Source organism: Malurus melanocephalus, unplaced genomic scaffold (assembly GCF_030028575.1).
Source record: "Malurus melanocephalus ecotype Western Australia unplaced genomic scaffold, MMel_1.1 scaffold_233, whole genome shotgun sequence".
NCBI lineage: Eukaryota > Metazoa > Chordata > Aves > Passeriformes > Maluridae > Malurus > Malurus melanocephalus.
In genome coordinates this window covers 920451-946224 of record NW_026623465.1, presented here as the reverse complement: position 1 = coordinate 946224, position 25774 = coordinate 920451, and the positions used below count along the sequence as shown (strand labels likewise).

The 25774-nt window shown below is 49.7% G+C and overlaps 1 protein-coding gene and 1 long non-coding RNA gene across 2 annotated transcripts in view; both read right to left on the bottom strand.

Annotated features, from left to right (window-relative positions):
- Positions 1–541: 541 nt before the first annotated feature.
- Positions 542–3165, bottom strand: RPL29 (ribosomal protein L29). The gene is made up of 4 exons (XM_057374820.1): positions 3087–3165; positions 2808–2852; positions 1476–1540; positions 542–704 (listed from the first exon to the last, which is right to left on the bottom strand). Exons 2-4 carry the CDS (start codon positions 2842–2844, stop codon positions 579–581), a joined length of 228 nt encoding a protein of 75 aa, XP_057230803.1. The 5' UTR covers positions 2845–2852; positions 3087–3165; the 3' UTR covers positions 542–578.
- Positions 3166–5319: 2154 nt separating this feature from the next.
- The window catches only part of LOC130578571 (uncharacterized), a 158588-nt gene continuing 138133 nt past the window's right edge, over positions 5320–25774 (bottom strand). The window contains exons 5-8 of the long non-coding RNA XR_008965899.1: positions 21383–21585; positions 17948–18193; positions 9434–9499; positions 5320–7804 (exon numbers count right to left, since the gene is read on the bottom strand). This is a non-coding gene — a long non-coding RNA (uncharacterized LOC130578571). The remainder of the gene's footprint in view (positions 7805–9433; positions 9500–17947; positions 18194–21382; positions 21586–25774) is intronic.

Below are 25774 nucleotides of genomic sequence, written 5' to 3'. Positions count from 1 at the left end.
AGCCAGCATCAGACAGGACTTCTGTTACTGCACATTCCCTAAAATCAGTCATTATACAAAAATGGGCATTTTATATATTCCTAAAACCTTACAAGTTCCCATGGACAGCTCCATTAATGCTTCAATTACACATACTTCAGGATACAGCACACACAAACTCTAACACAAACTCCTGTGGTCYCCAACACCATCAGACAGCATTCCTTATCCTCCTATTTCCTGGGAKTCCAACAGCTGTGGGGAACCTCACCCACACAGCAAAGCAGTAGACATGCAACAGCCTTGGAAATAAGGAACCAGGAAATATCATTTAAGTCATGGTACGTGATAAAAAAAACACCATCCCAGTTTTCAGAAGGGCTAAAAGGATCCAGGGAACTTCCAGCCAGTTGGAATCCCCTGGATCACTACTCACAGGCTTGATGCACAGCTGGCAGCTAAAATACAACTCTAACAAGGCTTCTGGAGGGCACTCCTCAAATTCAGGAGTTGAAGACTTTGTTACATACAATTTTATTTTTAAAAAATGCTGTAACACACATGCCAGTAAGAAAATTGGTTCTTTTTATTAAATCACATCAGTCCTTTTTCTGCTGAGCAGCCTGCTGAGCTGCCTGCTTGGCATTGTTGGCCTGCATCTTCTTCAGCCCCTTTTTGTTGTGTTTCTTTGCAAATCTCATGTTCCTCAGAAACTTGGGATCAACCTATAAAAATAAGGGAATAACAGGCCATGTTGTAGAAGAGACATGTAAGAAAACATATAAAGCTCCACAATGTTGTAATATTCCCAAATGCTGGCTGTGGCTAGTTCAGACTGTTTTTTCTGATTTTCAACAAAATTACTTCAGCCATCTGCAACCATGCTTTAACARCTATTTTCCTTAATTGCCATAATMAAAAAATTCAAAACCTCAGCAATAWACATAYAGAAAGTATAGGRCAAGTAAAGCTGCAAACAAGACTAATTTCACTGTCAAGACACATTTTGGGTCTCAGTATTACAAATCAACCTCAGAAGAAAAAGCAACATACTGTCACTTTCATGAGTTTTGCCCAAAAATGCCAATTCCTCTCATTTTGTAAATGAAATTATCTAAATTAGTACAGATAGTAAAACAATATTGAAGAAGAGAGGAAAGAAGGAGACCCAGCAGGACTCGAAAGGGAAAGAACCACTTGACTGGCAAGTATTTGTTTTACTGGATGCAGCACTTAGTAACAGCCACCAGAGCAGGACAGGGACAAAACAGGCCACTAACTAAAATCCAGCTTTATAGACATACAAGAGCAGATTCCATATGGGTTAGAAACATCACAGCTGCATGTTAGGTAAGTAAAAGAACTGAACCCCACAGTGGCTCTGACTAGCTGGAACACAGACTGCAAAAAATGTCAAAGTAATACAGATTCTGGATTTTTTTTCACAGTTAAGTCTCGTGACTCAACAGCCTAGGAACATCAATAGAAATACTCACCCCTTTGAGAGATTCATATCTATGGGTTTTGGGCTTCTTGATGCCATTTCTGTGCCACTTACGGGCTATGTGGAAAACAAGAGAATTAAGCAAGTGACAATTTGTGCTATTATTAAGCAGTTAATCATCATCTTTTTAGGTATACCTGACTATCAAAATGATGCAGAACAGACAATTTTCAGACTCTTCCTATCCAAACTACATCTGAATGAAGAACACACCTCCATGCTCATCTCTCTGCACTGTGATCTTGGCACTGCACAGGTTTCCAATCCAAAGACTTGGGACCTCATTAACGAATGACACAGCAGCAGCACAATAAAGGGCCTCAGTCATGAATAAATTCAAACACTTGTGGCCAGAGTCAGAGGGCACTGTCACTCACTGTGCAGGACCAAGCAGAACCTCTGCTAACCTCATGACCTCTGCTAACTCAAAGCATTGATGAGAAGACCCCAAACAAGAATTATTTCATCAATGTGGCCATCTTTGGATCCACAGGATCAGAGGGATAAAGCTCTTCAGTAACATCACAGAATGGTTTGGGTGGGAAGTAACCTTAAAGACCATGCAGTTYCAATCCCCTGCCAAGGACAGGGACAYGTGTCACCASAGCAGGTTGCTCCAAGYACTGTCTAAYCTGGCCTTGGACACTTYCAGGGATGGGGCAACCACAGCTTCTCTGGGCACCCTGTGCCAGTGTCTCAACAACCCCACAGGGAATTATTTCTTCCTAATATCCAGCCTAAGCCCACTGTCAGTTTGGAGCCAGTGCCCTGTGTTCTGACACCGCCTGCTCTTGTAATAACTCCCTCTCCATGCTTAAATCATCACGGAATCAATCAGGTGGGAAAAGGCCTCTGGGATCAAGTCCAATCTATAACCCAACACCACGGTGTCAAGAAGACCATGGCACTAAGKGGCATGTCCAGTCTTTCATTAAACACCTCCAGGGACAGGGACTCCATCACCTCCCTGAGCAGCCCATTTCAATGTCTAAGCACCATTTCTGTAAAAGAATTCTYMYTAATGTCCAACCTAAACCTCCCCYGCCACAGCTTAAGACTATGTCCTCTCGTCCTGTTGCTGGTAACCCGGAGAAGGGGCTGACCCCCAAATTTCTAAGATAACACTACTTATTTTTCTGAATACATAGTAAAATTGTGTTTAGCACAAACAAGCCTCGACTCCTATTACAACCCTTTAAACCCCATCGTTCGATTTCTGTGCAGCACCACCTTATCTCGCTGCAAACACCCGGGCAGACCGTGCTGCCATCACCGCGGCGGTCCCAGCCCGGTTAAACCCCCCCGGGATCCCCGCCCCGCTCACACTGGTTGTGCGTGGTGTGGTTCTTGGACTTGGCCATGGTCGCACCTGCGGGAGAAACACACACAGCTCAGCCGGGCCGGACTGGCGAGGAGTGCCCGGCTCCCGCACAGGGCCTGCCCGGCCCCGAGCCCCGGCTCCCGCCCTGCTCCGACAGTCCCCGCCCGGTCCGGACCCTCTGCCCAGCCCGGCCCGGCCCGGCGCGACCGGGCTCGGCCCGCGGATGGTCGCGGATGGTGCCGGATGGTGCTGGATGGTGCCCGATGCCGGGGCCGCCCTCACCAGAGCCGCGTTCGCCGCCGCCGGACCGGAAGAGACGGAGCAGCGCGGGGGCTGCCGGGAGCGGGGGCCGGGCCGGAAGTCGGGCCCAGCACTTCCGGCCGGGGCCTGCCCGGGGCCTGCCCTCAGCGCCCGGCTCCCGGTAACCCAGGCTGGGAAAGAAATAGCCCAGAGACCAAGAGCCCCTGACCAATACAGACAGTGAACTGGACGTTTTTTTCGTCCAGTTGCAGAGCAACTTGCAGAGCAATTGCTCTCTGCCTGTAGTTCAGATTCCTATAAAACTCTTCCTGTGACAAAAAGAGGGGAAAACAGATTATTCTTGGTGCCTGTGCAACGCTGATGAACGTGAAATGAAAATAAGGAAAAAGAAGGCCAATGCAATTTAATTTCAGTATTTCTTTTTATTTTGAGCAAGACCTAAGATGCAAAGTGAGTTTGGCTTAATGTCCCACCCCTGTTCTGGGCAGCTGTTGTTAACTAATAGTGTAAAAATAGATGAAAATAGCAATTTTCTTTTACTGGCATTTTGCAGCTGGAATATGAATGTTTGCTCAAAATCCTCCTTGATAAGCAGATCTCTTGAGTTTTTAAACTTGTTTTTAAAAAAGCCACTGTAGTGAGCTTCAGTCTTACAGTCTTACAGTCACTGTAGCCAGATAATTGCAGTCAACAATAGAGACAAATCCTGACTTTGCTGATAAACAAAGAGCCAAGCTCAGTGGAAGATAGCACAGAATCCCAGAGGTGTTTGCCTCCCCTGCATTACAGAAGSCAAAAAGACTGCCAGGCCCCCTGAGCTTGGCCATTGGATTGTGAAGGCTCTTGATTTTTTAATTTCTGAGCCTTCCTCCACTGGAAGAAACAGAAGGGTTTATTTTACRGCTCCTTCTCCAAGTTTTTTTCAGGGTCTTGCTGCAATACTGCTGTTGGAGCTCCCTGGGAGTCTTTCTCTGCTGCTGCTGGGGCACTGAGATGAGCAATCAGACAGGTGAGGGGGAGGATTAGAGAAGCTGTGCTTAAAGCCCAGGTGATTACAAGGTCCATCAGCCAAATTATTAAGGTAAAGCTCGGGAAGAACATTCAGTTTATGGGGCTAAGTGTAACATGTTCAGGGTAGTTTAGAGATCACTGCAGACCAATGGTGAGTACCAAGTAAAAAGGATGATCCAAGGCAGGATCAAGGCCCCTGTACACCACTGGGTGACCGAGCCCTCTTGAATTTCTCCTGTGCCCTGATGAGCTGCTCTGCCTCTAATTATGGTGTTACTGAGAACGATTGGCCAGTTCAAAACTGTAATCATACTTTTAATAATTACAGACTTAATTAGTGCATGTTAGCCCAAGTGTCCTCTGTTAAAGGAGCTGTGCTCGTTAAATAGGATGGTAATTACTCCAGCTGCAAAACAGTTATGAAAAAAATGATAACATAAAAATCTCACAGTGCCTTTGACAGCTCTATCTCAGTCACTGTCCTTGCATCACACACACTTAKGCTGATTGATCTCTGTCAGGTTTGTCACAATTTTCATGCTGACACTACATTTCAGCAGCCTCCCCTAACTTGCCCCCTCTCTCCCTGTCAGCTGACTTTGACTTGGGGTAAAGAGTTACTGTGGCTGCCCCATTTGGTGATGCCAGGGACTGTCCATTGTCCAGCACGGTGCTGGTGCCAGAGCTGAGCCAGGCTGAGTTTTACAAGGGCTTGAACAGAGGTTGGGTCTGGTCATTTCCCAAAACATGAAGAAATATCTTCCCCATTTTCACAAGAAGAAGACAAGGAAAGGCCATGTTCACGTAGGATGCTGGACACAGTGTGACAGCGCAGCTCCCCAGTGCCCTGAACACAAAATCGGTGATAAGCACTTCCAGGAGTTGGTGAGGAGCCCTTTCCTTGGCGCAGACTGTGGGGCACCCTACAAACTGCTCCCCCGTGGTGAGGTATCAAGCAGTGGAGAGAGTGCAGTGATGCTTTTGGCCACCCCGCTGGCTCAGGAAGGTGCCCACCTCCACCCTGGGCTGCTCCCAGGGCAGCTCAGGCACTTCACCCATCACCCATCACCACCATTCCCACCTCACTGTGCAGACACCGTCCAAGTGGAGCTGCAGCGTGCAGAGCTGTGCCTTTCAGGGAGAGCCCCCTGTAGGATATGGACACCTTCATCACCCTCTTTCACCCCAGCAGCAGGGCCAGGACTGGGCTGSCTGGCRGGTCCGTCCCCAAGAGGYCCCTGCCCTGGCGGTGCCRGTGGSTTTAGGGCAGGTTTAGGGCTGTTCCCAGCCTGTGAGCAAATAGGGCTTGGCTGTCCTATAAACCCGAGGGTAGTGAGGGTGACGGACAGTCCCCGGGGACAAATGGCCAGTGCGCCTCCAGAGAAACCAGGAACAACGGGGCAAGGAGGCACTAGAGGGAGCCTGAGCATAAGAGATCCCGCTCTGGCTCAAAGTGGGAAAATTAGTTTCAGTCCGGGAGAAGGGGCATCACCAGGGAGTGAGGCAAGTTTCACCCAGCAGTTTCCCTCTTGACCTGGCATCCTACCTGGCTGTGCCTTTTTTTTTTTCCCTGACAGCGGTTATAATTTCCTTGAAAAAGAAATAATTTCATTTATGGAAAGTACCAGTCTGTCAGCAGGGAGACAGCTGGCTCTGTGCATTTGGGATGGGAGGTGACAAAAACCAGTAGCAACTGATGGCAATTGTCAGATGGGAGGGTTCAAGGGAAAAGGAATTCTTGCAAGGCAATGGGGAGCAGAAGTGCTGATCCACAGCTGTAGGTATCTGTATGGGAAGGGGAGCTGCAATCAGGGCTGCAAGTGCTCCTGGACTGGTGGCAGGGACATGGGAACAGTAGCTGAGGCTTGTGTCYTCTCCTGGTGCACTCCAGTTAGCAGCAGTTAGGAGAGCAGAGGTATCAGGAGAGGCTGGAGACCTGCAACCTTTTATTTTTCTCATCAAGATTTTTATTGCATTGACTGAACAAGGAACAGGGTCACTGGCTCATGGTCTGTGCCTGAATCTCCCACTGCCACTGTCACCAAGGATCAGCACAAAGAGCACAAGTGAAAGTCTCTGGCTCAGCTGCAGATGGGCATSAGTGCCATAATGGGGCAGGAGCTGGGGAACAAATGCTCTGCACTGGTGTTCATCCACAGTGGGAAGATGGACRTGTCTGTTCCCAGTACATCTGCAAAGAACATCTTCTTTTACAATGTTTGCAAGGGCCCAAAATTTGCTTTTAACAGTGAACTCAAGTTCAGCTCAGTAGAAATCAGAGAAGCGGAAGAGACGAATGAGCAGGGACCAGAAACAAAACCTCCATCACCCCCTCAGATCAGCCCAGACCCTCAGATCAGCCCAGACCTTCGCACGGATTGCACAAGTGTGTTCCCGTAAGCACCTTCCTGCCATGAAGGCAGGAGGGAAAATCAGGCAGCAGCCTGCAGTGCAGCCTTGACCTTTCTCTCCAGGCCTGCCACCTCCTCCCACTCTCCCCAGAACTGGCACTACTAACAACTGGTTTCCTCTTGTTATTTTTCCACCTCCGCTCCTTCCTCCAGAGGGGAGGCCGTGCTGGTGGCCCACGTACTGGTGACTCACAGGCTGGGACCTGCRAGGAGCCAGCTAAGCCTGGCCAAACTTAGTAACATCTCATTTTCTATTGCCTACACCCTGGATGCTGCTTCTGGCTGGGTTCATCACTGGAGACCTTCTCCAGCTACCTGTGGGGTTTGGGAGGACCAGCAGGAGYTGGGCTGAAATGGAGCAGCCCTTGATGCAGATTCCATCTTGGTGAGTGTTTATCCAGCTTCCTTATAGCTGAAACCCACGAGATATTTTGGACATCAAAGAGGGCTTTTCAGGCTTGGGAAGCATGTAAATAAAGACTGCACAGTYGTTCCATTTTTCTGGAAGCATTTGAATGATTTGAGGGGAGCTTAGGGGTTTTAAAAGCTGATTCCCCATCTGTGTCAATCAGCCTGGTCCATCTGGCKGGATGTCCCCAAACCAACAGATGACAACTGCAATCACATAACCCAGCCTGGGGCACGTGCAAGGTGGGGAATGATGGTCCACAAAGGTAAAGGTGCTGCCGTGGTTGGAAGCTGGGAATGGGAAATATCTGGGTGATGACCAGGCTGGCAGCAGCAGAGCAGGAAGATGCAGCTCCTGGGCAGCTGCATCCCGTGGTGCAGGATCCGTGCGGGGCTGCGTGCGGGGAATAGCGCCAGGAAGGGAGCAGCCATGTGTGCTCAGCCCACGCTTAGTGCTTTAATGGGATTTTCCAGAACACTTTTTGCCCCAGTAACGGAAAAGGAAGCTCGCCTGCCGCTTCCGAAGGCTGGGGTGAACGTGTGCAGGCGACGTGACACCTGCTCAACCCGCACTTCCCGAGAGCCCGGCTGTTCCCAAGGAGGGAGCGGATCCGCAGGCACAGCGTGCACCGAGCAGCTGATCGCTGCGGGGAGGAGGCACACGGAGGCGGCTGGGAGAAACGGAGAGGGCTGACCTAAATAGATGCTCAGCTAATTTATTCATTTCTCTGCTTTATTATTTAACACAACTTCGAAACAGCTCAGGACTTCTGGTTCCTCTCAGCTCTGCTGCTGACGTTGGGATGGTGTTATTTTTTACCTGAGTTTGCTGCCTTGCTCAGCACCCCTCTCTCCCAGCAGGCAGGCCAGGCACACTATGGGAAAGCTCCAACACAACCACTTTCTAGCCTGGAGCACAGAAAGGACTTATTTTAAGTTATTTTGAGCTTTTGCTTCACCTCCTGCCTGAGAAGCTGTTCAGATTTTGGCCTCCTTTATGCATTGCTAATAGGGAGATTTATCTCCAACTTAGCTGGCTGAGGAGGGGATTGGTGGGTTCGTACAGCACAAGGCAGCCTTCAGCCTCCACCAACATCTTCCTCCGGGCAGGCTGCCAAAGGCAGCCCCAGGCTCTGCAGCACAGGGGCTTTCAAGGATAAACCTGTCTTGCTTCCAGCCAGCCTCCTCTCTCCTCAAATCCTAGCAATCCCCTGAAACACCGTCCAGGAGGAATTTATTACTAGAAGGACACAGAGCCCCAGCTGCTGGGAGAGCTGTTCAGGCTGCGGTTCACCCCACGGGCTGCACGTGTCCTCTGCGAGCCCACATCACGTTTTAGCACTGCTGAGCTTGAAAAGCCACAAGCTGGGGGAAAAGAACTGATGCCTATGCAGGTTCTCTGAACCCCTGCACCATTTCTGCACAGGCACGAGGCACACRGGCAGAGCTGCTCCATGTGAAGCGACTGCTTCCCAGGATTCAAATCCTACAGCACCCAAGCAGGGCCCTTTAATTTTTCATTACAGTTTGTCACTTGATGTATGAATTTAGGCCAGTGTTGTATACAGCTACCCAGCCCCTCTGTTATGATTTTTAAACTGGATTATTCATCGACCTGCTTGATTCCTTACAGATTTCTAAGCAGTAAAATGAGCCCTGATGCTGTTTAGCTCAGCACAAGGGCATCTCAGCTCACCCGCCTTCACAATGCTGGAGAGTTTGGTGATGTTGCTGGGAGTGGGATAGTGCGAATTAGCAGAAATGAAGCAGTTAAGAAGGCTGCAAGTTAAAGTCTTCCAAACCAGCAGGCACCGGAGGGAAGCAGTCAGGCATGAGGCTGTGAAAGTAGGTGCTGCTTCCCTGGCACAGCCAGCTCCTTCTGCCTTCACTGGTTAAAGTGGGGCAGTGTGAATCCTGGGCAAGGTCCTGTGCTGGCAACTCACAGGGTGTGCAGCATGGCCCGTGTCAGCCTTTGATCTGAAGGGCTTTGTGGTGGTTTTTAATATAAAGTGATTCTTGGTCTGAGAGCCTTACGAGGCCAAAGAGAATGAACATGGAAAGGACAGAGGGAGCCCAAAAGATTTGAAGTTTCTCTTCCCCTCTATATCCTGGACTGGATTTTGGTGGATGATGCCCCAGATTGCCTAATGAGGGCAGAAAGGTCCTACAGCCCACACCCTCTGGGGCTTGGGATTTTGTTCTCTTGCACCTTAATTGCACAGGGCTTATTAGGATGGAGTTAAGGATAACTGAGTGTTACCCTGGGATTTAGGATCCTCCATGTGAGCACAGTTTCTGCTCTGCAAGAGAGGGAAAAGTCCCTTAATGAACCAGAGTGGGCAGGAGGCTTGAGGTGAGGGCTGCGGTGTGGCTGCCAGCTCGCCTTTATCTGCACGGAGAGGATCATTGGGAAGCCACGCTGATAAATGCTGTGGCTAAAAAGGAAAATGAACTTCCTCACAAAGATGGTTTGTTTGTGCAAAGCAGAGAGAAAATAAAGAAGCTGCCAAAAAAGCTGACATTAAACCCACTGCTTACCTGCAGCTCAACTGATACCATGACTGAAACCTCTCATTTGCAGCAACATAATCCAAGATGTTCTTTCTGCAAAGTGAAAAAAGTAGGTTATTGCTCAAGCAGAGCTGGGGGTGGGGGGATAAAGAGACAAGCAGGGCCTGATCCTGCCAGGTTCTGTGCATCCTGCCCTCTGAGCAGGGTTAAAAGCCTGCCTAGCAGCCTGATTTGGGGGTTTTGAAAAGAACTTGCACACAATCCCTTCCTAAACCTTTAGGAAAGGGCTTTCTGTGCTGCTGAGTCTGGGCAGGAGGCAGAGTATGGGGCTCCCAACCCGGCCTTTAGCTCCTGCCCCTCTAACCCAGGGATTTGGAGACAAGAGACACAAACCCATAATCCTCAACACTCATTTAGCACATCTCACCTTCAAAGCACTTAGCTGATGGGAGAGAATTAATGACTCTCCACAAAAAGTAGGGCTGCCCTTTCCCCGATGCTTTCTTCTGGGTGCATTATCTGCTCCAGCCACTGGGTCATCCCACCTTTCTCAGGATGCAGAAATGCTGCACGCAGGCTTTGCTCAGCAACAGTGAAATCCTCCCCTCTGCAGCACCGAGCAGATCTTGTGCTATTTCTTTTCCTGCCTTTTGAGGTGCAGAAATCCACTTGGCTGTGTCTCTGATTGATTTTAGCCGTGGTTCTGTACCAGGATCTTTTCAGAAGGTCTTGTTAATTAAGAAATCCTTTTTGCAAACACCTGTTGGTGTACCACCTGCACCTTTTTGGGTTCATTGCAACCACCCTGTCTCTCTTGGAAGCTGCTTCTTGTCCTGGGTGGCAGCAACAGAAGGTTCCACAAACACTGTCCTTGGATATCAAAGACATAAATTATTGAGCTGCCCTTCCACAAAATCAGTGCTGAGAGCTGACACYGTCCTTTTTACACAATTCAAATGCAAACTGAATTGCACCACAGCTGCAGGGGAAGGGACTGGGATTGACAAACAGGTTTGGTGCAGAATTCACAGTTCCCACCAAGGATCAGTGGTGCAGGCCACCACAGGGGCCATGGCTGGGACATCTGACTGCTTTASATAGTGCTTGTGCCCAGCCTGTTGTGGAAATGGTCAGGGGCACACATCTTAGCCTGACACCAGCTGCTTTCCTGTGACAAAATGGGCTTTGCTAGGAAAATAGTATGGGCTGTGGAAACGCTTCCATCCCACCCCCTTACACCCAGATATAGGAATCCCTCAGCCAGAATAACTGAACTGGTTCACAGGACCAGTCCACAGGACCACTCCACAGGAGTGATGCACGGGGACTCAGGACTACCAGCAAAGGAAAAGCACAACCCTCCCCTCTTAGCCTCATCTCATTTGTGTTAAGGATGGCCTGATTTATGATTTGGCTGGCATCAAAACACATTTCCTTCCACAGTTGTTTTATCCAAGCTTTTTAAACACTTCATGAGCCCAAATAAATCCTTAGGAAGTCTCTGGCAGGTGGACACCTTTAAATATCCTTGGCACACAGCAAACCTGATGCATCCAGAAGGGATGGGGAGGGCAGAGTGCCTGGCTAAGATCTGGAGGCCAGTGAACTTCAAGAATTKTTTTCTCTAAGGTTCCAAAACTGTAGCCTCATTCAAGTGGTTTAATGCAAGACAGCAAGATGCACTGACGTGTAGTCAGGAAGAGGATGCAGGACAGACCTCAGGAGTCCTTACTGTCTCCAGATACGTAGAAGATCTCYCTTTTCCCCCCTAGTCTGCGTCATCATGCTGCCACCACTTCAATAGCTGCAGAATCCTAAAAAATTAACAGCTAAAGGTTTTTCTTGCCTGCTCTGGCCACCTGAAACAACCTTCCGTTTGGATGGAAGCACTGAAGTGTTTCTTAAAACAGCCCTTCCTCCTGTCATTAAACATTTAAGAGAGCAGCACCAGGGGAAAACCATGAGCTTTTATGGAGGCAGGATGGCACAGTGCTGGGAACCACGCGGAGCCCGATTTAAATAGTAATGAGATGGCAGCGCAGCTCGGTTTTATCCCCTCATTGCTCCCCCTTCCAGCGGCGCTCCCCGCAGCATCCCCGGCACCGCATCCCCATCCCGCATCCCCATCCCGCCGCATGCGGGTGCGTGGGGTGCGCTGGCTGCGATGAGTTCGTGCTCTGCCAGGCCGTCCCGGCTTCAGCAGATCTGCTGAACTGAATCTTAATGACCTGGAAAGCGAGAGCTCGTCAGGACTGATGGGAACACAGCGGTGTCCGAGCACCGGCCGTGTSGGGTGGGAGCAGAGCGTGGGGCAGCCGTGGCTGCCGAGGGTCGTCCCTACCAGTTCCTTTKCCTCTCCACCATCACTTTCCCTGCTCTGCCTTATTTTGGGGGGARGGTGGGGGGTGGAGAGTGGCCGAGGGAGGCTGTCTCCGTGCTCTGCAGTTGCTGTAGCAACTGCGRTGTCTCTGGCGGCAGAGCACGCGTTTCCTGCAGCCAGCCCGAGTGTGAGCTGCTSAACTGAAAGCAGATTGATTTTTTCCCTGCTAGAAAAAAGCCCCGCTCTGCCCTCCCCGCCCCCAGCAGCCAGAGCCCAGGAGGGCTAAAGGCAGCACCYGGGCACCAGCCCAGTACCGACCCAYGGGGATGGTGCSGCGTCTGGCTGCTCCCAGGAAATCTTCTGCACACCAGGCAGAAACCCTTCACTGACCCCGCTCGGCTCCCTGGCGAGGACAACCTGCCTTTCCCTAATCCAGGCTCCAAGGCAGGGTGGGTGGCTGCAGCCATCCGGGCTCATCCCTGGGTCAACCAGACCTGAATTAATTTCCACATGAAACAGAGCATCTGCTTTGGTGGGGAGGGACCAGTTGTGATCAAAACATTCTCAGAAGAGGGGGATCAGCACAAGCTTTGCTGAGTTACTTCCCTGGGTAATGTTCTTTTTTAAATAATCGGATCTTTTTCACAGATTGGATTCATTTGGTGTCCATTTACCACCACCTTATAAGACTTTGCCTCTTAAATCACGTTACTCCCCCATTTCCATCACCTTTGTACATCATAAGCTCTGACCTGTTCTTTCTTATTTTTTTCTCTGATTTCTCTGAAATAGGGTTCCTTGAACCAGCCCTGGCGATGTGCTGGTGCCTCTTCTCTGAGTCTCAGCCCCATGGCTATTGCACTGGTGTGTGATCCTGAGGCACATTGCTCCAGCGTCCCACCCTTGTGTCAGGACCATCCTTTGGCCAGTGCAGGAATTCCTTTGGAGCCCATCAGCCTGGTTTGGGCTCCACCCTGCATATGTGACATCTTTTTCCCTCCAGCACTGCCTTTATATTCAATTCAAATAAAGCATATCCTGCTGGCCAACACCTCCAACAGCCCCATCAGCAGGTAGACAAAGCAAACAAAGCTCAGTGCTGAGGCTTCAGCCTTGCTCATCACCCATGGCCTTGGCTTGCATCTCTTTTGGTTTCACTCACAGAGTTAAGCCCTGGCCTTGCACAAAGGCAGAGACCTGCCCTGATTTTCCACGAATGCCATGAGATCTGATCCAACCTTTTCACCACCCATCTTTGGGAGGGCAGGAATTGCAAGAAAGGCTGTTCTTCATGAGAGGGGGAAGAAAAAAAGGGAGTGAGTTAAATTTCCCACCTTCAGAGTCCACCCTCTAAGCATTTCCTGGCAGGAACCAAATATTCCTTCTGCAGGTAATCACCTGCACCACAAGATAAGAGATGAGCAATGCTCAGGCAGGGGCTGTGGTAACCCAAAATAGGTTTTTCTCACTGTAATCATTACTTAAGGTRCCATTTCTTAGCCAGTGTTTTTAGGGCTGCAGCTGGAGCTTTATGTTCCATGGGAAGTTTTCTTGGAGGACAGGTTGGCCAGTTGGGGAATGTTTCACTGCTATTTTCAGCCTGGGACGTTTTCCTTCTTTTTTTTCAAAGTACAACAAAAAAACCTGTCAACAAGTCACAAAAGAGTGATCTCAGTCTAAAATACGAGCCCTGGCACGGGAGGSCATTTGACTCAGAAGCCACTTCCCATCTTTGGAGACTTGAAGTATGTTCCACTTCGTCATCCCAAAGGTCTTTAAGCGCTTATAAAAACAGAGTTTATTTATCCGCAGTCAGAACAGCCTATCTATTATCTTGAAGACTGAATTCAGAAAGTTTCTTCAGAAATTTATTGGTTTCATTCCTACCAGTCTGAACAGAAGTTTTCCACAAAGTCTGTCAAAATACAAATGTCTCAATTCCAATTTCCCTCAGCCTTTAGCAAGACATCACATTAATTGTGTTAAAAAGCACTTTTATTCGTTACTGAGAAAGCAGGAGTCTGGCAGCTCTTCTCGACCACGAGCTATTCACTTTTGTGAAGCCTCCTTTAACAGTRCTTTGATCCAAAGCAGTGGTTTTCTCCACCAGCAAATTCAGCATTGCCTGGAGCCAAAGGGACCAGCTCCAGGCAACGATTATTGGCTGCAGGTTTGAAGGGCTCCTACTGCTGCTTGGGCAAAGCCTTTCTGCTCCTCTGAAGGCTTCTCACATCCCCACTGTCAGAGCAAACGGAGTGGTGAAGGCACATGGTCAGCCCGAGGCCAGGGAGATCYAGGAGCACAGAAATGCAGACAGAATGGGGGAGTTTCATCCACACCTGTGATGGTTCAGGAGGACTCGGTGAACCATCAGACAGCTTTTGGGRCTTTACTTTAGTCTAATTTCGCATRAGGCTGTTCYAGTCTGGTGGCAGTGTGGCATCTGCTTCATAAGCAAAGGTCAGTGATGAAAAAGCCAGCAATTCCCAGTCCTCCAAAGGGCAAGGAAATTATATTCCCCATCTGATCTCCATGGGATGCTCTGGGATTGCTCGTGCCAACATTCAGTCATTCTGGAACTGTGAGCAGCCAGAAACCCAAACTTCCCACCTGCTGCCCCACATCAGCCCTCCTGACTTCCCTGAGCCAACAGCAGAGCACAAGGAGCAGGATGGGCACAGAGCACAAGAGCTGCAGGACTCCTGCAATTCCCTGGGATGTGAACACCACGGTGAGTGGGTCATCAGCATTAAAGGGCAAACACAGCTCTGCTATATATTTCCTACTGATTGCCCCATTCTAAACAAGGTGACTGACATTAAGTGGCATAAAATGACACAAATTGAGGCTGGCCTTTACCTCATGGCACTTTTTGAGCACCTCCARTGCCACTCCAGCTGAGTCCCTGCTTACGCTTCAGCTCTGGAAATACTTTTAGGAGTTCCAACACACACACATTCAATCCTTGTGTGGAGGAAGGCAGTGCTCAAATAATTGAGACATTAATGCTGAAAGACTGAGCAGGATTCGCTAGGTTGTCACAGCTTGGCTGCTGGGAGCTTATGAAAAGAAAATAAATAAATAAATYGGGACTTAGTTGAAATAGCCAACAGATTGAAACCTGGAGATTTCTGGAAGCAGCTGTGTAAAGGGTTATGAGATCCCTCCTGTGGTTGTGTAAATACCTCAGCACTGATGTTGCAAATGTTGGCAGGGCTGGCAGAATTGCACCCATCTGACTGCACCCACACCTCCATAAACACACTCACACCATCATCTTCCAGCCAGGAACATGTCCCCGGCAGAAGGATGGCCAGGACATTCACAGGTGAGAGCCCAAGATTTATTGAGAGCAGAGAGGTCCCTCCAGAAATAGTTTGTTGGATGCTCAGGTATCTGTGGAGGGATCTGTCAGTCTGTAGAAACCCCGAGAGGAGAGATTTCAGACTGGAGGAAATGCTGAGACACCCAAAAAGTGCAGCCCAGCTCTTGTCACGACCTCCTGAGATCCAACATTGGTTTAACACAAATTCACTGGGAAAAAGAAATGCTCTTAGGCTTGAGGATGGGTATCTGACACACAAAGCTTACAGCTCCTGCCCCATAAAGCAGCTGAATACATTTTGAAAAAAGCTTTCTGAGCCTCCCTGGCTGTCCAAGGAGGATCTGGTGGCCTCTTACCTACAAGAGTGCAAAGGATACAGCCTGTGGGGCAACCAGCATCAGGAAGGGCCTTCATTTAGCACAAACCCTTAATCTTTTTCTTTTATTTTAGTACTCTACTCAAAATTTTGGACCAGAGACATGGCAATTTAGGGCTGAACAAGGTCTGGTCACAGCTCCTGCACAGGACACGGCTCCTGCACYGGGCAGCAAGCACTAGTACAAACACATGCTGGAGGAAAGCATTGCCTGTAATTTAGCCCAGTTTTGCTTTCAAGCACTGGCCTAATCATGATTGCTGGAGGCCAGATGGTGCAGTTCAGTGGGTGCCAGGGCCTGTTGCTCTCACAAGTGCTGGTTTTACACCTGTGTGATCCAATGGCCTCATCAGAGCCAGCCCTGACTTCTCCTGGCTCGATGGAGAGAAGAATCTGGCATTTCCATYATTTAGCCCGTGGACACAGCCCCATGCAGCCCAACAAACAGCACTGCCACATGCCCTTTGCACAGTGGGGGACAGCCTCAATTACACATCCCTGGCCACGCACAGGCCACCAGCTCTGCTGYTTACAGGAAGCACCAGCACGGAGCATGGAATTAGAAAGACCACAAGGAAGTGAGGGATTATTTACTGGAGATTAAAGGATATGGAAAAACCACAGGACAAATCAGTGGGGCCTAAGCAATGGTAGCTGCTATTTCAGTTTTCCAGCTGCTGGCATTCATACTGGTCATGCTGTGATGGGAAAATTTGGGAGGAACTCAGCAGGATAGGAGGCTGTTCTGCTGGTGGACCAGTTATACACACAGAARATAGGCCCCAAACCTGCTGAAAGGACAGGAGGGATGTCCTGTTCCTTCCTCAGCCATTCCCATGTGTCTTCCTCCTCCCCAGGTGTCATTCCTGCTTGTGGACTGCACCTCCAGGCCAAACAGCTCTGGCAGGACCTGCCTGTCAGCAAAGCAACTGGGATGTGCCCATGGGTTAAGCCCAGATGAGTCAAGATAAAGCATCTCCTCAAATCTGGAAAGCCCAACTGCCCATGAATTCACCTCATTTTTGGTGAGACCAGGATTTCAATGGTTGCTAATGAGCTCTGACATTTGGATTATAACCAGACCCGGTCTCATGTCAGCCTGTGCCCACCTCTTCCTGCAGCTGTAGACACAAAACTGCTGTCCCTGTGGCTCTCCAGGATGGCCACACACTCAACCACACTTTTCCCTGAAAATCCTGTGAGTTTTTCCAAATGCTTGGCTATACTTCCTAAAGCATTTCTCTTCTGGCAGGTGAAGCTGCAGTGCTGTCGTCCTTGTCCCTAGTGTCCTGTCACCACCAGGAAGTTTTGGCACAGCATCCAAACTCCTCCACCAAGCCCTGTCTCAGGGATTCAGGTGAATCTTTGGCTTCCTCTCTTTCCAAAGACGCAGATGTCACTTTATCATCTCCCCCCCAGCCTCTGTTGCACCTCAATGCCACACTTCAACAGGCCATCACCACATGCCAAGTGACAACATCCCCCTCCATCCCCACACTGGTACAGACTGAGCTTCCACCACCACCAGAGCAGCATCTGCAGCAGCCCCTGTGCTCAGTGTGGGGTGGTGATTCAGCTCTGACTCAGTGGGAAGGTGCCACTGCTCTGTGCATGGTCCGTGGTGGAAATTACAGAGCTCCAGAAAGGCAGCACAGAGGGAGGGAGGCTCCCCTTGGTGAAGACGAGCCCACAAAAGGCTCCCACTGACATTTCCCTCTCCCTATCCATGTGGCTGAGGGAACACAAATGGTATTGCCCTCATGTTTGACCAGAGCAGTGCTTGGCTGCTGGTGCTAGACCATGGGCTCCACCTCGAAAGCAAACAGAAGCTCAGTAGATTTTTCTTACAACAAACAGAGAGAAAGGGAAGCACGAATGAGCTTATTTTACAACCTCAGAAGAATACCCAGCCATTGTTAGCTTGACACAGGCTGCAAAAAGTGATGGCTAAGAAAATGAAACCTTATTCTTTCCTGTATGTGTTGGCTGAAATACAAAACCCTTCCACAGCCCAGCAGCAGTGTTTCCATCAGCTACGTGGCTGATCCGCAATTCAGTGACTTCCAGAGTAGGACCTGACCTGCTGCACATAGCAAAAGGAAATTGAAGAACTGCATTTACATTATTTTTGAGGAGTCTTGAGCACAGCATGCACCCATCCTGCCCTCCCTGTGCAGGTGCCCTCAGCACCATGTCCCGTCCTGGGCTCGCAGCAGTTGGAGAGGAGGCAATGCCATCCCTCTGTGAACACTAGCATAGAACTCCCCAAAAGATTTCCTTCTCCCTGTTCTCTGCACATTGAAAACTTTGCCACAAGGTCAAACAGCGCCCAGTTCCAGCTGAGGCTCAGGTAATGAATCTCAGAGCCGAGGTGACAAGCTCTGCCTCAGAGAGCCAGCACTGTCAATAAATTGGTTCAATGACACTTTCTCCCCTCAGAGATGAGGACTAAGAACCAGGGCATGCAGAGAAAATAGCCGTGCCACAGATGCTCAATTAATTAACTCAATTAATTTTTACCARGGCCTCTTGGGTCATTCATTGTAGCCGTCTGTGCCAGGAGAGCTGGGCGCCGTCGCCTGCTGCAGCCTTGTCTGGAGCAGTAGCGTGGCTCTGGAGATGTATTCCTCTCCCCTCATCATTTAACTTGCTTCTGCCACCAATCCACATGATATTCCCTTATTATTGAAGTTGTAAAGTCAACCTCAGGAGTTCAGACTCCGGGAATAGGGATCTATAGTTTGGAGTCTGTGGCCGTCTTGTGGACTTCAGTRACATATGTAGGGAAAGAAAAAGAAATTCCATTAATAATTTAAATTCCCTCCTCAACTATTTCACCCAAACTTCTCACCCAAACCAGTGGGTCTTTTTAAAAGAATGGTTTAGAAAGCAGGAAGTGCTAGTGAATACACTCCTTCCCTGTCACAGCTGCAATTCCACTTTCAAACACATCTGACTTTGGAGACTGGCTTGGATTTTTACGGCTYATACTGTTTTTCCTCCTTTATTCAGCATTCAAAATGGCTGCAAAAAGGAGTTAAACCAGAGCACAGTGGTGTCAAGGCATTGCTTCCCTCCCTCCTCCTGCCCTGCGTTCCAGAGGTCCTGGGAGCAGCCATGGGCAGGGCAGAGGTGGTTTGGATTGTGTCTGGGACCATCTCCTCCATATCCCACTGTGTGCATCAGTGGCTGCACCAGCTCAGGGAACAAACTGTGACTTTCCTTTGAGCTCTATAAAATCAGGAGACCTAAAGAGTCAGGAGATCAGCTTCCTCGCTGACAGCAGCCCCGAGCAAAGCAGGTCCAGGCAGTGTTATCCTCTGAGCTCCAGGCCATGGGCTGTTGGAGAAGCGCTGCCCCATGGTGAGGGTGCCTTCTCCTGCTTTGCTGCTGCACACCTGCTCGTGCCTGGGCAGTGCCCTTCCCAGCAAAACCACCAGCCAGCCTCTTCAGGGGCCCAATGATCCAACAAATGACAGGGAGGGACAAAACCGGGATTTTGCTTTAGCTTGGGAACTTATTTTTTAAATTTTTCTTCTTTTGGACCTGAAAAACTTTGGCTATTTCATAGGTCCAACGCTCACCACACATCTGCCTGGGGAGGGGTGAGAGGAGAGGGCTGRTGCAGGGGGATGTATCCCAGTCTGGGGTTTTGTGGGTTCCCCTGCACTGAGCAGGAGCAGTGGGAGCCTCATGTGGAGGCACAGGCAGGGGACTGGCGTGGTGACAGCAAGTCTGCTCTGTCACAGCTCAAATGGCTTAATAGGAACGGGATCCAACTGGTCCAGCCTTGTGGGTTTTGATTTAAACTGCAGTTATAAGGTGTGATTAGAGGCGGGGGGCGCTGTGCCAAGAGCTAAGATGTGAAACAAAAAACCATATWTTGAGAAAAAAGGTCCTTCATCCTTCCCCTAAACCTATGTGSTTTTCCATCATTAACCCTTTGCCTGCCACTGCCACATACTCAAGGAAGTCCTGAGCTGTCCGAGAACACTTTTGGCTCTGCATCTTAAATCTTTAAGAGGTCTCTTAGCACTGCAGAGGAATTTGATCACTGAAGTACTGACATTTATGGGTTTGCTATTAATAATAATCACAGCACAGCTTCATAGGGACTGACTGAATCCTTCCAGCCTGTGCCTGAGCCAAGGAAGTTTGTGTCCTCCCTGCATCCCTCACACTGCCCAGCCTGGGCTGGAGCAGGGKCTGTGTTTGGCTGCCTTGCTTTTGGGTTACTCCTATACAGTGTAGAAGGGGTAGTGCTTTTCTATCTGGAAAATTAAGTAAGGCCTTTTTTTTTCTGCCTCCAACTAGTTGCCCAAACCCTCAATAGTTAATTTGGCAAATGSAGACCTTTGGAGATGTTAACACAGTTCAAACCTTCAGCCCATATGGATAAAATCGTAATTCAGTAAAATTGCTGGTTCTTTATCTTGGTGTGGCATCATCACACAGTTAATTTCAAGCTTTCCAGTAAGCTGTAATGTATCTTTTAACCTAAGAGCTCTTTTGCATGACACTGAAATAGGTCCCAGTCTATATACATYTGCTGCCAATACAAATGTATGGTTCAGCAACAGTAAAAAGGATATAAAAGACTCCCACATTACAAATGTAGGAGGCAGAGGATATTTTAGCATGGCAGTGGTTACACTTTTGGCAGCTTTGCTATAAGAAACTTTGTTTTCAGAGCCTTAAAATACTCCCTTTGCAGTGCAGACTGACATATTTGCTTTCAGCAGAGCTGTCTCAGGGGCCAGGGCTGGTGAACGGAGCTCAAGGATGTGGGGGAACACAGAGAAGATGGAATTAATATCAACCTATGTTTAAACAGGGTATTTCCTCACAAAATGCAAATATTTACAAATGCCATCAGATCTTGGTAGGATTATTTCCATGAATACAGATAGGCACTCAGGAGGAGCCTGCAGGCAGTGTGCCCAGCCCCGTGTCTGCTCCAGGAGCTGGGGCAAGGCAAAGAGGCTGAGTGGGCAGGCCAGGGGTCAAAAATAGGAGGGCAAAGAGATGTAAGACGACAACCTTAGGTGAGAAAAGTCTCTGGAGACCTCCACAATCTTCCATCTGAGGGGGATCTCAAGTTCCCTGCCATGATGCCACTGCTGGGTACCTCTCTGGACCTGAGACATTACTGCCTTGAAGGAGAGGGAGCCCATCCACAGCTGGGAGGTGCATGTTGGCTTCCATGTGTCTCCCAAGTCATCCTGGAATCTCATGATCCACTGAGGCACCACATTAGCCATGGACAAATCTGGTCATACCTGAGTGCACTCTGGAACGGTCAGAATAGCTGTGAAACCACGGTGCTGGCAWTTTTTTGAGCAGAAAATGGGAGCTTGTCTCACATGGCTGATGAGGAAAGGAGGCAGCAGGGCCACACTTCTGCCTGCTCTCTGCCCCTGTGAGGCAAGGCAGGGCTGTTCTCGGGGACCCCAGGTGCTGAGGGCCACACACTCTACACATGAYCTCTGTGTCCCTTTGCTCTGGGAACTCAGAGAGTTCACAGCAGGAGAGAACACAAGGAAGATTRTTTTGAAATTTCAGGGCAGATTTTCAGACTGAACAATGTCATTCTGAAATGTTCTCAGCACATATACAACTCTAGAAATCCAAGCCTGCTTGTTAAGAGTTTCTAAGCCAGCAAGAAAAAGCACTTTTTATCATCAAGCCTCCTTAGAAAAGCTCATTGCTGCTTGTGCTGAACCTGGATGGGGTCTTGGCACAGAGGATTTCGAGAGCATGTGATGGCATTATAGTTTCATGCTAATCTGTCCCCATGGTGTGCTATTAAAAATAAATAAAAACCATGGCTTCCTAATCCACAGGTKACTAACTGTGGGAAAAATGTGTTTGTCACTGCCTTAGCAAGGGCTTAAAAGTGTCACACTTTTGTGTTTATTTATTACAGAGTGAATGTATAAACACATTGTTACTAACCTGAGTATCTGCATTGCAAAACCCACGCAGCTGCTCCTGTAGGACCAAACCCTCCCATCTTCAGAAAATYCCTGTGCCAAGCCCTGCTGCAGCTGGGGGGCTGCACGAGGGATGACCCGACCCCTTTGTGCACGGACAGCGCGGGGCGTTTGGCAGTGCCTCACCAAGAAATGCTCTTGCCCACGGCAAGTTTGTTGGGATTCCTAGGAAATAAAAGAGAAAGAAATAACTTATTTGGATAGTAGATCAAGTATCAAAGGAATGAAAATAACCAGGTACTTTTGCAACCTGCAGGCTGAGCCCTCTGCCGTGAATCCAGGTGTTCCTGCCTGGGGTGAAAGTCMCCCCGGTTCAAAGAGGCAGCGTGACAGCACTGGGGCTCTGATCTCCACAGGTGCACGAGGCCCGTGACAAGGTCTCGACTGCACACTTCAGAGAAGCATTTTTATTTTATTTCCCTTCTTCAACCAGYCAGGTGAGGCAGTTCCTGAGGGGGAATCCTGCCCAGGCCAAGGAACACTTTTCTCCTCTTGTCTTTGCAGTACAGGAYGAGGAACTGAACGAGTTCCTAGATGAGCAATGGACCAGGACTGCCAGTCCTCCTGCAGGGACACTCTTGTGCTCTACACACACAGAGCCATGGAGTCCCAAACTTTGGAGGGAGGGTGCACTGGCCAACATTTTGTCAACCAGTAAATAGAGATGACTTAGTCCAAGGAAAAAGCCTAACCTGGTGTCTGCTCCACCGAAGAAATTTTCCTTTGAATACTGAGGAGATGCCTGGGCTCATCCTCTGCTGCTCTTTCTGTCCCAGCACACAGTGAGGCACCAGCCACCCACTCCYAATTAACTTGATGGGTAACTCAGCAGCGCAGATCACCTCAAGTTACCTTGGCCACGGAACACAGCGGATCCTTCCACAATGAAACAGCATGGCACGAATTATCCCAATCCATAATTGCTCTGAGCAGACAATAAACCAGCTTGTGCTGGTGGAAGTAGCCACTCGGAGGTAATAACCCAGTGAGTAACAATAATGGCAGCAGATACTTGATAAAAAGCAGGGAACAAAAGAGAAAGCTTTCTCTATTATCCAGAGAGCGGATGTTTTGTGTTTGCTTCCTTCATTTCAGAAATGCACTTRGCTGTTTGGAGAGCGATGGAGTACAGCTCACCCGCACTCACAGCAAGAGGGTTTGGGCTGGGGGAGGAAGGGGYTGTTCTTCACTACTGAGATCATGAATAGGAAAATTGGTTTTCTTCTTTTAATCCTTCTTGGATTTCTACCCAGCCGGTATCCAGGCATTTTCTTTTCTTCAGGAGAAACACTTGCATACCAGCGGGGGGAAAAATGCAAACCTCTTCTGGGGTGGCTAAAAAAGGGCACTGAGGTACAGATGTGCTTATTSCCCACATCTACACCCTGTTTGCACTCAAAACTGGGCAATGGGAGGGTTGAGCCATGCTTATCTGAGGAAAATCCCTGAAACCAGGAGCTTGCCTGTGCCTGGTGCAGGTTCCTCCTGCTCCTGCACACGGCTGTGACTGCCCATGCTGCTCACACTGGGTCTGGCTGCTGGCCCTGTATCTGCTGGCCCAMAGCTCTGCTGCCCTTACTCAAGCCCGGAGCTCACACAGGGGTGTCACCCACCTGCTTCTGGTGAATTGGACTCTGAGAGCAGGACATAAGGCAGGGAAAAAAAGAAGTGACCCCATGCTCTTGGAGTGCCACAAAGGCAGCAGCGGGGCGGGAGCAGGTGGGCAGTGACTCAGCCCTGGGGATGTTTGTGCTCGTGGCTCTGGCCCAGCACCAAATGCTTGGCACCAGCGCTCCAGCGATGCCCATTCCATGCTCGGCCCCCTCCTGCTTCCCCAGCCATGCCACCTGCCACCAAGCCACCCCCTGTCCCCAGGAGAGCTGCCACGGGCACGGGTGTCAGTGCCACGAGGGCTCCCGTGGAGCTGGGTGAGATGGAAATCACAACAAAGAGAATTCACCAAAATGTGAGAGATGGAGCAGCAGAGCCCGGGGGTATTGAGGGGGTTTAAAGATTCAAATGCCAGCTGGGCACAACACAGCCCTGCTCCAGCCACCCCGGGCTGTGCCCTGCAGCATCACTGAGCCTGCAGCCAGCCATCTGCAGTGCAGAGCACCGRGGGAAGGCTCTGCAGGCTGCAGGGGCTAAGCACTGCTCATTAAAGTGCCAGGGAAATGTGAATGAAGCAGATGAATGGAAAAAGAAATGAATGAAGGAGGGAAGAGGAAGTGAATGAATATTGCATTGACTCGGTGCCTTTCATCCCAGGATGGCAGAGCTGTGCAGCGCAGCTGATGGGCAGGCACCGTGTCAGTGCTCCCTGGAGAAACCCTTGGTCAAAACAAATCAGATTATTTCCTGTTGACAGAGCCCTTCAGGGAAAGGCAAACAGGGAGATGTGGCATATGGATTCATATTACTTGAAGCACGAGGTTTTCCCCAAACAAAATCCCTCCAACTCCCCCTTAATCGATGTGACAGATCATTACTTTTTGAGTTGCTCTTGTTCTTGCTATTCCAGACACCGGGTGATTGCCATGGCAACAGCATCCCAGCCGTCCCAGGCCTTATCCTAACCTCTGTCATCTGCTGCCGAGTCACACCAGTGTGTAACCCGCAGAGAGGAGCAGCGGGGCCACAGAGGAGCCTTTTGGCACTGGGGGGGCCAAAGACCCCTCTTTCCACTCTCTGCAGCCCAACCCTGTGAGCCCCAGGGAACCTCTTGCAGCCAAGCACGGTGCCAGGCTTGAAGGTAGCTGTGGGGGAGCATATGGAAATGAAAAAAAATATTAACTGGAGGCTTTATTGGGCTCTTTTGGGGCCCAATCAGCTGAACCCACTGGTGAGCCTGACTGAAACCAACATCTAGGATGGTTTAAACGGGGATGATGGGAGGGAGCTGCAAGACACTGCTGCTCCCTTGGTAATGCAAAGCAGGGTAGGGACCAAACCTGGGTCCTCTGGGGAGGAAAGGGAATCCAGCTTCTGGTTTAGAGGAGAAACTATGCTCTCTTCACCTTCTGAAGGAAAACCAGTCTGGGGTGTGATGCTGCAGCAACCTGGTGCGACCACCACGAGCAGCACACCCTGCTCAGAGGAGCATCTGGTCCCCCCCTCGAATGTGGTGCCACTGATCCCCCTCACTGCCAGTGTGATCCCACTTGGCTGCATGGAACTGGGGTATTGTCACCCCCAACATCTTCTCTGGCAGTTCACAGCTGCTCACAGCTGTGACATTTCCAAGTGTGGCCACATGAGCCATTTTGCAAGTGTTTAGTTGAGTATTTGAGGCCGGATGCAAAGATCAGGGTAATCTGTGGGCTTTGAGTATTTTTTGGAGTGGAGCTCAAGAGCACAAAGCCTGCTGTGTGTGGGGTGTGGGTACACAGACAYTGGGGTGTGGGTACACAGACACTGCTGTGCGAATGAACCGGGGCTGCTGGCACAGGAGCCACAGTGGGTTATTGGGCTTTGCCTCCTTCACTTACCCTCTCCCTCCAGCTTCCCCCCTCAAAGGCCAGGGAGGATGGAGGGTGGCTGAGTGCTGCTGCAGGGACTGGGAATGGCTGTGGCAGAGCACACAGGGGCTGTCCGCTATCACACCTCACCTGAGCAGGCAGRTAAAGTGCCTTTGTCTGTCCCTTCTTCAATCCCATCACATTTGTGATTCCAGGTTTCACCCCAACACAACAGGGTGTTTTCATGCCAAAGGTTTGCTGCCCTGCCTGTATTTCACAAAAGCTGTGTTGAATCTGATGGTAATGTGCTCCCTGCAGAGTTATTGCCCTATAACACAGTTATTGTACYAGACTCAGCTCATCCAAATATGAACCAAGCACTACATGCAGAGCCACGGGCCTGCTTCCCCATGTCCCCACACAGGAATCTGGCCACTGGGTCTGGCGGTTGCAGGACTGGACCCAGACAAGATCCATTTGCAGTCTGGGCCAGTAGCTTCCTTGAACAAGGCTGACTGCTCAAAAACTTGCTGCCAGAGTTTTTACAGTTGCATTCAATTGCTTCAATTCAGTTTGCTTCTCTTCCCTTCCCAGCTGGACAGAAGAGATGTTCTGTCCTGCCATACTCTGAGCTAAATTGCTTTCCTTGACTGTTAATGGCCTTGCCTTGGAGGCCAGAAGTTCTTGGTTGAATTGTGGACCAGTTCCTTGGCCTTGCATGGTGAAGCAGCTGCTTGGATTTGGAGCATCTGTGCTCACACCACAGTAATTTTCCCACAAACTGCTCCATGGAGGATCCTAGCCAGAGCTRGGACATCTTTGGGGATTGTAGGTCCAAGAGGGGACGCAGCTTCAGRAAGGAAGGGAGCACATTTCTGGGATGCCATCGTTTTACC

Bases quoted from the DNA above. Each gene is read 5' to 3' on its own strand.
- RPL29 (XM_057374820.1), bottom strand. From the start codon at position 2,844: ATGGCCAAGTCCAAGAACCACACCACGCACAACCAGT. The intron at 1,541-2,807 runs GTGAGCGGGGCG...TTTTCCACATAG, and splicing joins CCACACCACGCACAACCAGT to CCCGTAAGTGGCACAGAAAT. The intron at 705-1,475 runs GTGAGTATTTCT...TTATTTTTATAG, and splicing joins GATATGAATCTCTCAAAGGG to GTTGATCCCAAGTTTCTGAG.